Source organism: Coenobita brevimanus, chromosome 50, assembly GCF_032717465.1.
Source record: "Coenobita brevimanus isolate Jiangsu-jjx chromosome 50, ASM3271746v2, whole genome shotgun sequence".
Lineage (NCBI taxonomy): Eukaryota > Metazoa > Arthropoda > Malacostraca > Decapoda > Coenobitidae > Coenobita > Coenobita brevimanus.
In genome coordinates, this window is record NC_137003.1 from 45008593 (window position 1) to 45024871 (window position 16279).

The 16279-nt window shown below is 43.3% G+C and overlaps 1 protein-coding gene across 1 annotated transcript in view; it reads right to left on the minus strand.

Moving 5' to 3' along the window:
* Positions 1–309: 309 nt before the first annotated feature.
* LOC145399771 (uncharacterized) overlaps positions 310–16279 on the minus strand; it is a 35820-nt gene continuing 19850 nt past the window's right edge. Inside the window, exons 12-16 of the mRNA XM_080272320.1 lie at positions 5016–5097; positions 4396–4518; positions 3739–3927; positions 1931–2294; positions 310–443 (exon numbers count right to left, since the gene is read on the minus strand). Coding sequence (XP_080128446.1) covers positions 310–443; positions 1931–2294; positions 3739–3927; positions 4396–4518; positions 5016–5097 — 892 coding nt within the window. The remainder of the gene's footprint in view (positions 444–1930; positions 2295–3738; positions 3928–4395; positions 4519–5015; positions 5098–16279) is intronic.

Here is a 16279-nt window from a genome sequence, read left to right on the forward strand (position 1 = left end):
ATCATTTTAGTAAAGTATTGTATTATAAGCACCATACTTTATGTGAGGGATTTCTGTTGTATATTACACTGTATTGAACATACCATTCTCTGACCAGGTCTCTTTCACTCACTGTCTCTGCTTGTTCTCTCCAATAATGTTCTTCATCTTCCCTTGTATCATTTTAGTACAGTATTGTATTATAAGCACCACACTTTATGTGAGGGATTTCTGTTGTATATATTGAACATAGCTGTACCATTCTCTGACCAGGTCTTTTTAACTCACTGTCTCTACTTGTTCTCAGCAATAATGTTCTTCACCTTCCCTTCACGTTCTGGAGGTCATTGGTATATTTTCGGTGTTGTTAGTAAGACCGAATTTGCTCAAGCCAATATACATGACAACACACCCCAGCAGCACCCCTGTCAGGAACATTCCCACTCCCATACCTGCCATGTCACCTGTGGAAGAAAGAATGGGGAGGGGGTGATCACTGTATGGCATGGGATGGAGAATCTGTAATGAGTAAGAGGAGAGATCTTATGGAAGATAGTGAGAGTACAGGCTGACTTTATGATAAGTTTGTGATAAATTTTACTTTATCACAATTCAATTTAGTTAGTACCTGGAAAGTTTGTCATAGAGGTAGCAGTGAAACTTTTTATAGGCAATTTTTCAGTAATTTACTGTGATGTAATAGCAAGAAAGGATGACAGAATAGCAGTTACAATGTGAACCAACTGTAAGTGATGAGGAGGATTGGTTTGTGTGGCTTGTGCTAGCTCCTTCAGCCCAGGGATGCAATTTATATTTTCTTTTTACCAGACAGTTGTATTCAGTTAGCACTGCAGAAGGGAAGAGGTTAAACAAGGCTTCAGCCTAACCTCTCCAGTGTAAAAAGTCTCTTAAGGTGAATTAATTGATTTGGAGACTGGAAGAATAATGTAAAAAATATGCCATCAGACTCAAGTGGTTAATATTGAAAGATGTTTTTTGAAGAAACCATGTAGCTTTTGACTGGTGTAGTAATTCTGTGGAAAGAAATGTGTAATAAAAGAATCTTGTAGTAGGGATAAGAGGAAAGGATATGGGGAAGGATGGAAGTACAATAGTAAGAAAAAAATTATTGTAGCTGAAAAGAGTGATCAGTGTAGGAAGGACAGCCTAAGTTAGGCACATGAAGGAGGTTTCTGTTCAAGGACATGGTAATGGTTGGACTTGGTAGAAGGAGAGAGGTTGAGAGAGTGGTCATTTGAAATGATGTACAGTATTGTAGTTTGAAAGATGTTTATACCAAAGGCAAGGGAGAAAGGGAGAATCACAGGAAAGTTGTATAAGGGTTCTAAGAGAAGCTATGGGAGAGGATAGTTTTCACAGACTTAAAGAGCAGGTGAATTCTTGAGATACTGAATACTGTAGTTGCAGAAAAAGGTATGGATACAAGAGTAGAAGTAAGAAGGATCATAGTTGTGTGGAAAGGTAGCACTGTATCTGAAGGTAAGTGTTGTGTCAAGGACCAGTTACTGTATGTGATAATGGAAATAATAAAAGTGACTATATGGAAAGTAGGAAGCTGAGGTACTATACAGTACTGTACTGTTATTGAATGGAGGGTGTTGGAGGAATACAATAGTACTTGTGTTAAAGGAAAGATTGATGTGTACACTGATTCAGATTGAGAAGTGGGAGAGATTGGTATTGGTCTGATTGGAAGAAATTAAATTATTGTAACAAAATATGATAGCAGCATGATTTCTTATTGTGCATAGCGAAAAGTAAGTGAATATATGTTTTTAATGATGAGATATGAACCACAGTTTGTTCATTCTGGAGAATGGGAAGCTGGATGACTGTGCCAAGTGATCATAACATTTTAACTCATCATTAGGTAAAGCTGAACATTTTTTTTTTTTTTTTTTTTTTTTTTTTTTTTAAATACTGTACTTACCTGGGCCATAAGTTGGACTGCCACTTTTGGTCATCCCTTCACTGCTGAAGAAGGAAGGCTGCATGTAGAGAAGTGTATCCTGCTTTGGTCCTCTGATCATAGCCAGTAAGTCAGCTATGAAAGATGGGCCAAAAGCATTTTCAGTTTTGCTTGGTTTGCTTGGGGTATCAGTAGTTTTCCTTTTGTCTACATCATCATGTGTATTCCTGTGTGTATCAAGTGCCACTTGCATCTCTCTCTTCTCATTAACTGGAGCCTTTCTCTCCGCTGACCCTTGTTTATGTCTGTGTTCCCTCAGTGGATGACACTCATCCTCATACAGCTCCCGTAAACTGTCATTGTAAGCCACCATCAGCTTGATGTGCTGAGGAAGGGTATCATGGTGATGCATTACAGGAGCATGTTAGATATGACATTAACATTAACCCCTTTTATCAGATTATGTATTTATTGCAGTATTCATTTTACTTCCAGACTATTTTTTAAGTTTAGGAAAGCCTTTCTTATAGAAGGGGTTAGTGAAGGGTATCTAATCCCTCCAGTTCGAAAAGTATCTTGAGATACATATATACAGTATACTGTACAGTAAAAAAATCAAGAAGGCAAGTATAAAATAAATTGAGAGATTCTTACAATGAAGGGTTTAAAAATAATGACAGTAGTGAAACTCATGTCTAACGATGTCAACAAAAGGGACTTTTGACATACCTCAATGCATGATAAAATAGTGTGGCAGGTTTTTGTGTGGGGTGAAATTGAGAATTCTGTATGAAGATTTGAATGATGGGTAAATGGATGTATGGTTTGTTTCACTAGGCATATTGCTGGTAGCTTTCTGGCTATGATATCTCTTCAATTTCAGAGTTCTACTCATTCCATTTATTAGTAAGAAATAAGATTATGATGATGTTAGCAAAAACATAGTGTCGGGGGAAGATACAGTTTTACTAGAAAGTACAGTCTGTCCATATTAAGTCATAAATATTTCATAATTCAATACTAAAAATTTTTCACTTAGCAGGCATGGTAAATTGAGAGGAAACTGTTAAATCAGCATTGGAAGTAGACTTCTTATATTCATCTTAGCTGTAATGTACTGTTTATTAACAACAAAAGGAACATAAAAAGTGACGTAAGAAACATATGGTGCTGTACAGTATTATATTAGATGAAAGCATGTTAGTGGCATGGGAACTTGCAGACAGAGCTCTGGAATATAAATACAGTGATGAACATTAAATGTCCTGTTTTACAGATTGTGTTGGTGCTGACTTCTTCGGTTGTGTTAAGAATAGGAATAACTTGGTTTTCCAGCCAGCCAACTAGATAAGGTAAATTAGACTTGAGCTTTCTCTTATATTTTGGTAGTTATTGATTTTTCTAGTAATTTATTATGTAGCTGCAGAACAATAGGAGTTGACATTACGCTTGCTTTAGTATGGGGGGAAACACGTAAATTATACAGTATAGAACATACATCCACATTACCCAGTAAGTATTGAAGTACTTCATAAGAGTTCTCTTGTAAAAAGAGGCCAACTCTCTTGTGTTCTCCAGTGCTGTGAGCACTCAGCTGTGTACTAGTTCTGATCTGTCTAATTGACCATTCTTTGACTTTCAGGATATGTACAGTAGTTTTAGCTGGTACTTCATTATGTCATGCAAGTTTAAAGTATAGTAGTTAATTGAAAGACGTACCCAAAATTAAGAATAAAATGAGAAACCAAGAATAAAACCATGTAATGGAGTATTGAGATACCAACAAAAGATACCTTCCCTCTACACACACACACAATCATAGGACTTACCCCAGGGTTATCAAAGTCAGTGTCATATACTACCACACAGAAGTATGTGGAAATGAGGTGATCGAGTTCATCCACGACAGTAGGTAGAGGTGGCCCCACTGTGTCAGGTAACTCTATATTATCCACCTGAGGTATGTCCACAATGGTAAACTCACAGTATAGCCGACCATCCTTCTTGTTAAATTCAATCTGTGGAAGCGTAAGATGATGTAGGATTACTTGGTACCCACTTACTGCTTCCCCTTCCCTATCATTCTGCTCAATATTCTTATTCCCTTTGGTTTGTGCCATCCTTTCCCCATTTTTCTGCTTTCTCCTGTCTCACCCTCTCACTTTTCCCCTTTTTTTTCTCTCTCTCCCTTTTCTCATATCTTTATCCTAACTTGCCATTTCTTATTTCTTGCTTTCTCATTTCTGCCTTCATGTTTCCCCCACTCTCCATCACTTTTATTCTTGCCTTCCCCTCTCCTTCACCTTCTCCCTCCTTTTTCCTTCAGCCATCCCTGTCCCAGCTTCTGATATCCCATTTTATTTCTCCTTTCCCAGTCACATTTTTCCAATTTTTTTTTCCCCCAACCGTTTTCCTTTCAGTCCCCCTTTTCTCTTGTCTTTGCCTTTCTCGTCTCCAGTCCTCCTTCTCCTGTCACTGTCACTCACCAGTAGATGTTGAACCCGTATGAGGGGAATGGACAATTGAAGTACCAGAGTCTCCTGCACATTCATTGAAAAACGAACTGGATCCTTGTCGAATGATTCCCGAAAACCTCCAGGGAATGCAATCTGGAAGTAGAAAAGGAAATCGAGGGTGTGAAAAATTGAGAACGTGATTCTGAACGCGTATTGCAGGGGTTTGTTGTGGGTGTTGGAAGAAAGGATGGGACTAGGTACTGTATGTGTTAGGATTGCATGTTGGAAGATGAGAGAGGATGGCAGTAGGAGTCATTACTGTGGCCATTGGAAGAATAGAGGATGGGAATAGGAACAGTTATGTTGGAAGAAGAGAGGGTGGAAGTAGGATACCTGTAGTCATGTTGGAAGAGGATGGGAATAGGAATGGGGTTTTATTTAAATGTCTTATTTTAATTTACAGATTACTGTAATTTTTTTGTCTTTTTTTTCATTCCTTTGTTTTTAAGCAACCTAACGAATATGCAAGGTCATTCTATAGGCCATGTCTAACATGATAACGTAAAGAGAACTATATGATGCAAATATTATTTCCCCCTTCTCAGCCTCTTTCCCTTTCTATCTCACTCTCTGACTTAGGCTACACTAACCTGGAATCTCCGTATGTGGTCGTGTCCGCGGAAACAGGGGGTGATGTCATATATGTCTATGCTGGGCTCCTCCTCCTCAAACCTGTGGAACATCGGAGCTTGTGAGATCCTGTACCATGTCTTGATGTCACAGTACCATGTACTATACTGTGTTGGTCAAATGAATGATTTTTTTCCACATATGAAGGAGTTGTTCACTAGGGAGGCTTAAAAATTTTGGCCCACCTTGGACCCTCTGCAGTATACACCAGCTCACCATCACCACCACCAACAACACCGCAATAACACACCCATTATTCAGTGGGGTTACGTTATGGAAAATGAATTAGATAACGATTTATTGGATACTAGGACAGTTAAAACATAGTTTCAGTAGTATTATGTTTGAGGCCAAGGGGCACCCTCCCCCCAAAAAAAAAGAGAGAGAGAGAAATATATATATATATATATATATATATACAGTATATATATATATATATATAATATATATATATATATATATATATATATATATATATATATATATATATATATATATATATATATATATATATACTGGTTCCTAGACTTCGTGATGCCATATCTGACTACTTCCCTTCTCTACATCACTTATGGGTATTATAGAAAGAGTAAATAGAGAAGTAGAGGAGAAGTAAGACAAAGTCCAAAACATGTTTAACTATAAACTTAAATGATGCCTGGTCCTGGCCAAGTTGTCATCATGTCTTCCTTAAGGTTTCGGGACAGGTGGTGTCCATGGGCACTCACTTATCCTCAGGAACACTGATGTCAGGCGAGGGAGAATGGTGTGAAGAGGCAGAGGAAGTTGATTTGGGTGAGCATTGTGGGAGGTGGAAATGCGGGTGATCAACTGGTGGAGGGTCGCAGCTCGCCCTTGCTGCTTGTTGAGAGCCTTAAGCACCGTGTCACATATCAGTAACTTGTGTTGCTGCACACACTCCTCACTCCCTATAACTTTAACATCCCTTTGACAGAGTTCCCAGAGAAGTGGTGAAGTGGGCAATGAGAAAGCATGGGATCGAGGAGTGGCTCATGGTTAGGGTGGTTATGGTTATGTATGTGTGTGCTCGCACCCAGGTAAGGGTGAAGGGAGATTTGGGTGATGAGTTTTCTGTGATTGTTGGTGTGCATTAGAGGTCAATCTTGAGCCGCTTGTTGTTTATCATGGTAAGTGCCTGAAGCTCTCTCACGTGACTTCAGAAATGGACTCCCTTGGGAGATGTTGTATGCCGATGATTTGGTGTTGATTGCAGAGAATGAAAGGGAGACAGAGCAAAGATTTAGCAAGCTGAGAGATGGTATGGGGCACAAGGGCTTAAGAGTAAATGCAAATAAAAGTGATGATATATAGGGCTGGTGGCGGTACTGTCAAAGAGTGGCCATGTGCGATTTGCCACAAAGGCATGGGGAGTAATTCCAACTTGCGCAATGTTTGTGGTAAGTGGGTGCATAAGAAATGTAGTGATATTAGCAGTAGACTGCGAAATAATGCTGATTTCATGAGTTCAGTGTGTCGGGGGAAGCATGTGGAGATTGTCAGACGTGAAAGGATTGATCTTGCTGGTAAGTCTCTTGAGAGTGTGGAAGAGTTTTGTTATTTGGGAAACATGTTATGTGCTGGAGGTGGGGCTGGAGCTAGCTGTGTGGCTGGTGTGAGGAGTGGTTGGAAGAAGTTCAGGGAGCTGTTGCATCTCCTGACATTGAGTGGGCTTTCCCTCCGTGCTAAGAGATCTTTGTCTTAAGCATGTGCTAGGAGTGTAATGGTGTATGGTAGTGAGACTGGGCAGTAAAGGAAGAGAGTATTCACAGGCTCAAACGTACAGAAATGGCAATGATTAGGCGGATGTGCAGTGCGTCCTTGAGTGCAAAGCCTGAGGGGGGGGGGGGAAGGCTAGGTTTACGATGGAAGAGTTGAGAGCTAGGATGCGACTGGAATGTATTGGTGTTGTGGTGAGGAGAGGTGGATTGAGATGGTTTGGGCGTGTGAAGAGGATGTGGGATGGTAATTGGGTGCCTAATGTGAGAAGTGTTAATTATAGGGGTTGGGCTGCGAGAGGTAGACAGAAAAAGACCTGAGGTGAGGTCATTGAGTGTGGCCTCAGGGATAAGGTACTGAATAGGGAAGCTGCCAGAGATCGAGCAGCATGGAGAACCGCTATTAGGTGGACCAAGGCCAACGCGTTCAAGCATGCTGGAGCCTTTAAAAACGAAGCGAATGCTGAGCTGCTTGGCAGCCCTCCTTTTCTCTGCCAGGAGCTCCCTGTAGCAGGTCACAGCCTTGCCCATGAAGGGGTTCAGAATAGCTCAGTGGTAGCGCTTGTGCTTCATGGCCGTAGGGTTGGTGGCTCGAGCCAACACCAGGGTAGCGTATTTCTGGTGAGAGATGTATCAGTCTCCAAGGATCTCATTGTCCTGCACCCCCCCCCAAAAAAAAAAAAAAAAAAAAACAAGCCCGTTGTAGTCGTGGGGGGGCTCTGGGGTCTGGGGCTGGGACCTGATGATGGGAGTGGTGTTCTTATACCCTGCTTCCCCCGCCCTTGGGTCCCAGTCCTTGGCCCTACTAATTTTGCTTGGTCCTTTTTCTTCTCTTCTTTTATTTTCTTTCTTCTCACCTTCCTAAGGTGTGAGAGCCGTGCTGATGGGATGCAAGGCTGTCTCTTCTGTGTCAGTCGCTAACGGCCTCGGGGAACCATGGGTACGGTAGCCTTTGTATTTTTCGCCCTTACTCCTGACCGGGCTCTCAGGAGTGGACCAGTTTAATTCCTGTTATTTACAATTAGGCTCACCATGGCCAATAATGATAAATTAATAAATTCTCAAGGAGCAACGGGAGATGCTCCTTCAAAACCTTCTCCCGAACAGGCGGATCCCCCACCCCCTACTTTTCCGCCTCTTTCCTCCTCTTCCTATCCTTCTGTTTCTTCTTCCCCCCCCCCTCTCCTTCCTCCCCCCCTCTTTCCAAACCCACCATCAGTAACATCAATTTTTGGTCGCCAGACATGGCCCAAGTTCTACAACATCCAGCCGACAACAAATGACCTCACTCTCCATCTCTCTCTCCTTCGACAGATAGGTCCCGACATAACATTTACATCACGACCAAATGGAGACCGCCTTTTGACTGTCCAGACTGCTGCGCAGGCTGAGAAGGTGATGTCGCTTACTGATCATTCTGGTCATCCCATTGCAGCAGTACCAGATCCCCACCTAAACTCCAGCACGGGAACTGTTCTAATCCCTTCATATATATCTATAGGAGATCGCAGTTTCTCAGAATGCTCCACAGATATACAAGCCATCTTGTCAGCCCAACACCTAGCAGTACTGTCCGTTCAGTGTTACACGCTTCCACCTCAGGGGCGCCGGAAATACTCCTCCAACATTGCAAAGATCAGTTTTAAGGGCCGCGATCTTCCCACTTCTGTCATTATTGGTGGCACACGACTCAGTGTCAAAGAATACATACCTCGTCCTCGACAGTGCTCTTTATGTTGGCGCCATGGACATCCCGCCAAATACTGTAGATCAGAATCAATATGCCCTACCTGCGCCCAACCCGGCCACACCTTCTCAGCCTGCACAGCAAAGACCCAGGTCTGCCCGAACTGCCAAAGCTCTCATGCTGCCTCGTCCCGGAACTGCCCGGTGTATACCTTCGAATCCGAAGTCTCCAGGATTCGCTGGAAAGAAGGTCTTTCCCTCCATGCAGCTCGTCAACGTGCCCGTGATCTAGGATTCTCTACCAATACTACATATGCTCGAGTGGCCCGTCCTGTTCCCACTACCTCCCCCATTTCCCAGTCCCACCACTCTACCACCATTACAACCTCTAACTCCTTTTCTGCCGTCACCTCCCAATCTAACACACTTACTCCCTTGGTATCACCAGTCTCCTGCTCCCCTACTGTCCCAACCTCTTTTCCAGTCTCTATTCATACCTCCTCCTCATCTTCTTCTCCGACTGTCAGTGTTGTCTCCTCCCCCCCCTGTCTCTGTTCTACCCTCTTCCACCTCCCCTTCTCTCTCTTCTTGTTCCACTTCACACTCTCAAACCCCTCTGGTTACTCTTTCCAACTCTTTCTCTGTTCTAGACTCTTCCACTCCAATTTTCTCCCTGTCGCCTCTATTGTCTACTCTTATCACTTCTCCTCAACACCCTTCCTGTTCTGCTGCTACCCCTCGCTCCTCCTCGTCTCTCCACCAACAATTACTCCCTCTGCCACAGCGTGATGCTCGCCGCCCGCCTCCCTCTGGCAAACGTGAACTTCCTCCCACCACTTCGGATGCCAAGGGTTTCACAAAACCCACACATTCCCCCCCAACCCGTAAAATGCGTACCTCCTGCCCCTTGCCCTCCACGACAACTACTCCATCAAAGATCCCTATCTCGACTCCACGAACTAGTCCCAACCCTATCCCAACCCCACAAACTACTCCACAACCTGTATAAACTCCATTGCCGACACCACAGACGACACTCCCAGCAAGTGTCGAGAGTGAAACCCTCACAGACATCATGGAGTTTCTGGCGACTCCATCGCAGGAACCCATGAGTCCACAAAAAATAATCCATACAGCCGAAGTCCATTCTGTTCCTTCTGATCTCCCTCCCGCTCCCACAGCTCCTTCTCCTTCTGTCCCCCTTCCTTCTTATTCTAATCCCTCTCCTTTATCCCTTCTGATGCCACCGGGCTATATTGACCGTCCCGCTCATCCACCTCCTCCACGTTCTGCTCCTATTCCAACTATCGAACCAACCCGGTGATATATAATACCAGTCCGCTATAAATTCGTTTTTATTGTATTTTATCCATTGTAAATTTTCTTCTTAAGCTTTTATTTCCCTTAGTTTTACTTTTTTAGTTTTTTAAATTTTAACATGTCTATTTTACAATGGAATCTTAGAAGTTTTACGGCCCATCGTAATGACCTTCGTTATCTTCTCGCAGTTCATCGTCCTACATTAGTCTGCATACAAGAACCCCGTTTGTCTGCCCCCCCAGTACCCATACCTGACTATAGTTTCTTATTTTCTCCTGCTTCTCTTCCTGTTTCCGCCATTTTAGTTCATCACACAGTTCCGCTAGAACGTCTATCAATTCACACTACGGTTCCGTGTCATTTTGTTCGTGTCTTCCTCGAACGATGGATTACGGTGGTGTCCATATATTTTACTCCCTCCCAACCTGTCGATTTCCCTGCCATATCTCTTTTATTAACACAATTACCCACCCCAATTTTATTGTTAGGAGATTTTAACTGTCGTCATGCCTTATGGGGCGACACCGTTACCAATTCGCGTGGCCGCCAACTTGAGACTTTTATTTTTAATAATGATTTATCCCTTCTAAATACAGGAACTTCAACACATATTGACGACAAAACTCATACTTTTTCCTGTCTGGATCTCTCCTTGTGGTCCTCTTCTATTTCTTTACATTTCCATTGGTCCGTTCTTTCGGACACTGTATATAGTGATCACTTTCCTATAAGGCTTACTCTTACTACATATTGCCCCATACTCAGGCCCCCTCGATGGAGTTTTCCGAAAGCTGACTGGCCGTTATTTACTTCTTTAACTGTGCCTTCTATGCACTCTTCTTCCTTACCCACTGTTTTAGATATACTCACCTATTTTAATGTGTTAGTTCTAAGTGCAGCTTTGACAGCGATTCCTAGGTCGTCCCGTCCTTTTACTTTGAAGTGTGTACCTTGGTGGGATTCGGACTGTACTGTAGCACTCCGTGTTAAACGTGCACGTTGGAAGAGTTTTCTACGCAAACGCAACACTCCGGATGAACAGAGTGCATTTCTGCTGTTTAAAAAGGCCCGAGCGGTTCTTCGTAAGACTGTTAAACGGGCTAAACGTCGTAGCTGGAGATTATACGTTTCCACCATTACTACCAATACACCCATTGCATCCGTCTGGAAACGTATACGCAAAATAGCAGGTAAACATCTTCCCATGCCCTCCCCTGTTATTACATTTGGATGGGGAGTCAGTTGCAGATGCGCATCTAATTGCTAACGGCTTAGGTCTTCATTTTAGTAATGTTAGTAGCGGTTCTCATCTCTCACCTGAATTCCATACCCTTAAAACTGCTACTGAATGTACGCCAGTTGTCTTCAAGCTGTCGTCTAGTCAGTCATATAACGCGCCATTCACGCTCCATGAATTGTCCTCTGCCCTTCGTCTTTGTAAGAACACTTGTGAGGGTCCTGATGGCATACACTATAATATGCTCCGTCAATTTTTCCCCCAGGCCATGGCCTTATTATTAACTATTTATAATCGTATCTGGACAGAGGGTATTTTTCCTCCCTCTTTTCGTAGTGCCACCATCCTCCCATTTCTTAAACCGGGAAAACAAGGCCATGCTCCTCAAGATTTTCGCCCCATTGCTCTTACCAGCTGTCTTTGCAAATTATTCGAGCGTATGATAAATCATCGTCTTATGTGGCTCCTAGAATCCAAGCAACTTTTGTCAACTTCACAGTTTGGTTTTCGAAAAGCTCGCGGCACCTTAACTCCCCTCCTAAATCTAGAGACTTATATCCGTTCAGCCTTTGCCACTCGACAATCTGTTATCGCAGTATTCTTCGACCTTGAGAAGGCTTATGACACAGCCTGGCGCTACCATATTTTACGCACAGTTCGTTCTTGTGGTATTGATGGTAACCTTGGTGTCTTCTTAAAGAATTTTCTATCAGCTCGTTTCTTTAGAGTCCGTGTCCAGCATACTTATTCAGACTCATTTCCACAATACGAAGGTGTTCCCCAAGGCAGTGTTCTTAGCACTACTCTGTTTTTATTGGCAATTAATGGGATTGTTTCTTGTCTCCCAGTTGGCGTCCGCTCTTCTTTGTATGTTGATGATTTTGCAGAATATGCCTCAAATTCTGACATCTCTGCCCTTGGCGCTCTTATTCAGCGTGCGGTTTCTGCTGTCTCAGAATGGGCCACTTCTCATGGCTTTCGGTTCTCTCCTCTTAAGTCTCATGCTATTACCTTTGCTCGTTCTCATCATATTCCTCAACCACCTCTTTTTCTTTGTGGCTCTCCTCTCCCATACAAAACCTCCGCTTCCTTTCTTGGCCTTCTTTTCGACTCCCGTCTTACTTGGAAAGATCATATTGCCTCCTTGAAAACGTCAGCCTTGCAACGCCTCCGTCTCTTACAAACTTTGTCTCATGTGTCATGGGGTGCTGATCGAACTACTCTTCTTCGCCTCCATATTGTTCTCGTTCTCTCCAAACTTGATTATGGTTGCCAAGTTTATTCTTCTGCTTCAGACACCGTCCTCCAACAACTTGATTCTGTACATCATCACGGTTTGCGTCTGGCTCTTGGTGCTTTTAAGTCATCCCCAGTTGAGAGTCTGTATACTGAATCAGGAGTTCCATCACTCTTCCGTAGTCGTGCTCTTCTTTCTCTTCCTACTTATGCTAAGTTGCACTGTTTTCCTCATACCCCTTCTCTACTTCCTCCCAGTCCTGACTCAGGTATATTTTCAACTCCTAGGACCAAGCCACGATTTGCAGTTCGAGCCCGTACTCTTCTCTCGCGCTCCTCTCTTACTGTTAGTAATGTTTTTCCTTTCCGCACATGTCTTTTTCCTCCGTGGCTACTTCCGCGACCCCACATTTGTGGCTACTTCCGCGACCCCACATTTATTCTTCCATTTTCCCTTATTCCAAGTCCAATTCCCCTCCATTCATTCTCCGTTCTCGGTTTTCAGACCATCTCTTCCAACATTCCTCTGCAGTCCCTATATACACTGATGGTTTAAAAACTCCTGCTGGCGTTGGATTCGCGATACTCTTTCCTGACACTTTTTATCATTTTAGCCTTCCTACCTATGCAAGTGTTCTAACAGCAGAGTTATATGCCCTCTTGTTTGCGTTACGGTATATTTGTCGTGCCTCCTCCTCCTCATTTGTGATATTCTCTGATTCATATAGTGCTCTAACCCTTCTTCAGTCACCTTTTGCTTCTCACCCTCTAGTTCTTCGTATCTTGGAATGGTTGTTCCGTATCTCCTCTCGTCGTAAAAGAGTCCAGTTCTGTTGGGTCCCGGGACATGTGGGCGTCGCGGGCAATGAACGTGCTGATCAGTTGGCTCGTATGGCAGTTACCAGGGATGTCTCTCCTTCCTTCCTCATTCCAGTCTCTGACCTTCTTCCTGCTCTGTCATCCTTCCTTCAGCACCGGTGGCAGTCTTGTTGGGACTCTGTCACTAATAACAAACTACGTGTTGTTAAACCGTTTATTTCTCCATGGTCGACCCCTTGCCACCGTAATAGGAGGTGGGAGACGGCTTTAGCTCGCCTTAGAATTGGTCATACTCGACTTACCCACTCTTATTTGATGTCTGGTGGTCGCCCTCCCTTTTGTACTCGTTGCAATACCATTCTCTCTGTACGCCATATTTTCCTTGATTGTCCACTCTACACACTACAGCGACGTGTTCCATTTCCATTTTTGTCTCTCCTCCAACGTCCCCCCTTCTTGCAGACTTTCTCCGAGAGTCATCGTATTTTTCCCTCCATAATATCATGTCCTTCCTTACCTCTGTTGGTCTTCTTTCCGACATCTAATTCCGTTCCTTATTTATATAGCCCCATCTGTGATATGATATACTCCTTCCATTGACCCATTTCTTCCGGCCCAGCTAACGTACACAACTTGTAGCCGATGATCCGGCTTTGTGCTGGATTTTGGCACTAGGTTCCTATTGTTCTTCTTCTCCTCTATCCCTTCCGATGCCACCGGGCTATACTGACCGTCCCGCTCATCCACCTCCTCCACGTTCTGCTCCTATTCCAACTATCGAACCAACCCGGTGATATATAATACCAGTCCGCTATAAATTCGTTTTTATTATATTTTATCCATTGTAAAAAAAAATTTCTTAAGCTTTTATTTCCCTTGGTTTTACTTTTTTAGTTTTTTAAATATTAACATGTCTATTTTACAATGGAATCTTAGAAGTTTTACGGCCCATCGTAATGACCTTCGTTATCTTCTCGCAGTTCATCGTCCTACATTAGTCTGCATACAAGAACCCCGTTTGTCTGCCCCCCCAATACCCATACCTGACTATAGTTTCTTATTTTCTCCTGCTTCTCTTCCTGTTTCCGCCATTTTAGTTCATCACACAGTTCCGCTAGAACGTCTATCCATTCACACTACGGTTCCGTGTCATTTTGTTCGTGTCTTCCTCGAACGATGGATTACGTTGGTGTCCATATATTGTACTCCCTCCCAACCTGTCGATTTCCCTGCCTTATCTCTTTTATTAACACAATTACCCACCCCAATTTTATTGTTAGGAGATTTTAACTGTCGTCAGGCCTTATGGGGAGACACCGTTACCAATTCGCGTGGCCGCCAACTTGAGACTTTTATTTTTAATAATGATTTATCCCTTCTAAATACAGGAACTTCAACACATATTGACGACAAAACTCATACTTTTTCCTGTCTGGATCTCTCCTTGTGGTCCTCTTCTATTTCTTTACATTTCCATTGGTCCGTTCTTTCGGACACTGTATATAGTGATCACTTTCCTATAAGGCTTACTCTTACTACATATTGCCCCATACTCAGGCCCCCTCGATGGAGTTTTCCGAAAGCTGACTGGCCGTTATTTACTTCTTTAACTGTGCCTTCTATGCACTCTTCTTCCTTACCCACTGTTTTAGATATACTCACCTATTTTAATGTGTTAGTTCTAAGTGCAGCTTTGACAGCGATTCCTAGGTCGTCCCGTCCTTTTACTTTGAAGTGTGTTCCTTGGTGGGATTCGGACTGTACTGCAGCACTCCGTGTTAAACATGCACGTTGGAAGAGTTTTCTACGCAAACGCAACACTCCGGATGAACAGAGTGCATTTCTGCTGTTTAAAAAGGCCCGAGCGGTTCTTCGTAAGACTGTTAAACGGGCTAAACGTCGTAGCTGGAGATTATACGTTTCCACCATTACTGCCAATACACCCATTGCATCCGTCTGGAAACGTATACGCAAAATAGCAGGTAAACATCTTCCCATGCCCTCCCCTGTTATTACATTTGGATGGGGAGTCAGTTGCAGATGCGCATCTAGTTGCTAACGGCGTAGGTCTTCATTTTAGTAATGTTAGTAGCGGTTCTCATCTCACCTGAATTCCATACCCTTAAAACTGCTACTGAATGTACGCCAGTTGTCTTCAAGCTGTCGTCTAGTCAGTCATATAACGCGCCATTCACGCTCCATGAATTGTCCTCTGCCCTTCGTCTTTGTAAGAACACTTGTGAGGGTCCTGATGGCATACACTATAATATGCTCCGTCACCTTTTCCCCCAGGCCATGGCCTTATTATTAACTATTTATAATCGTATCTGGACAGAGGGTATTTTTCCTCCCTCTTTTCGTAGTGCCACCATCCTCCCATTTCTTAAACCGGGAAAACAAGGCCATGCTCCTCAAGATTATCGCCCCATTGCTCTTACCAGCTGTCTTTGCAAATTATTCGAGCGTATGATAAATCATCGTCTTATGTGGCTCCTAGAATCCAAGCAACTTTTGCCATCTTCACAGTTTGGTTTTCGAAAAGCTCGCGGCACCTTAACTCCCCTCCTAAATCTAGAGACTTATATCCGTTCAGCCTTTGCCACTCGACAATCTGTTATCGCAGTATTCTTCGACCTTGAGAAGGCTTATTGACACAGCCTGGCGCTACCATATTTTACGCACAGTTCGTTCTTGTGGTATTGATGGTAACCTTGGTGTCTTCTTAAAGAATTTTCTATCAGCTCGTTTCTTTAGAGTCCGTGTCCAGCATACTTATTCAGACTCATTTCCACAATACGAAGGTGTTCCCCAGGGCAGTGTTCTTAGCACTACTCTGTTTTTATTGGCAATTAATGGGATTATTTCTTGTCTCCCAGTTGGCGTCCGCTCTTCTCTGTATGTTGATGATTTTGCAGAATATGCCTCAAATTCTGACATCTCTGCCCTTGGCGCTCTTATTCAGCGTGCGGTTTCTGCTGCCTCAGAATGGGCCACTTCTCATGGCTTTCGGTTCTCTCCTCTTAAGTCTCATGCTATTACCTTTGCTCGTTCTCATCATATTCCTCAACCACCTCTTTTTCTTTGTGGCTCTCCTCTCCCATACAAAACCTCCGCTTCCTTTCTTGGCCTTCTTTTCGACTCCCGTCTTACTTGGAAAGATCATATTGCCTCCTTGAAAACGTCAGCCTTG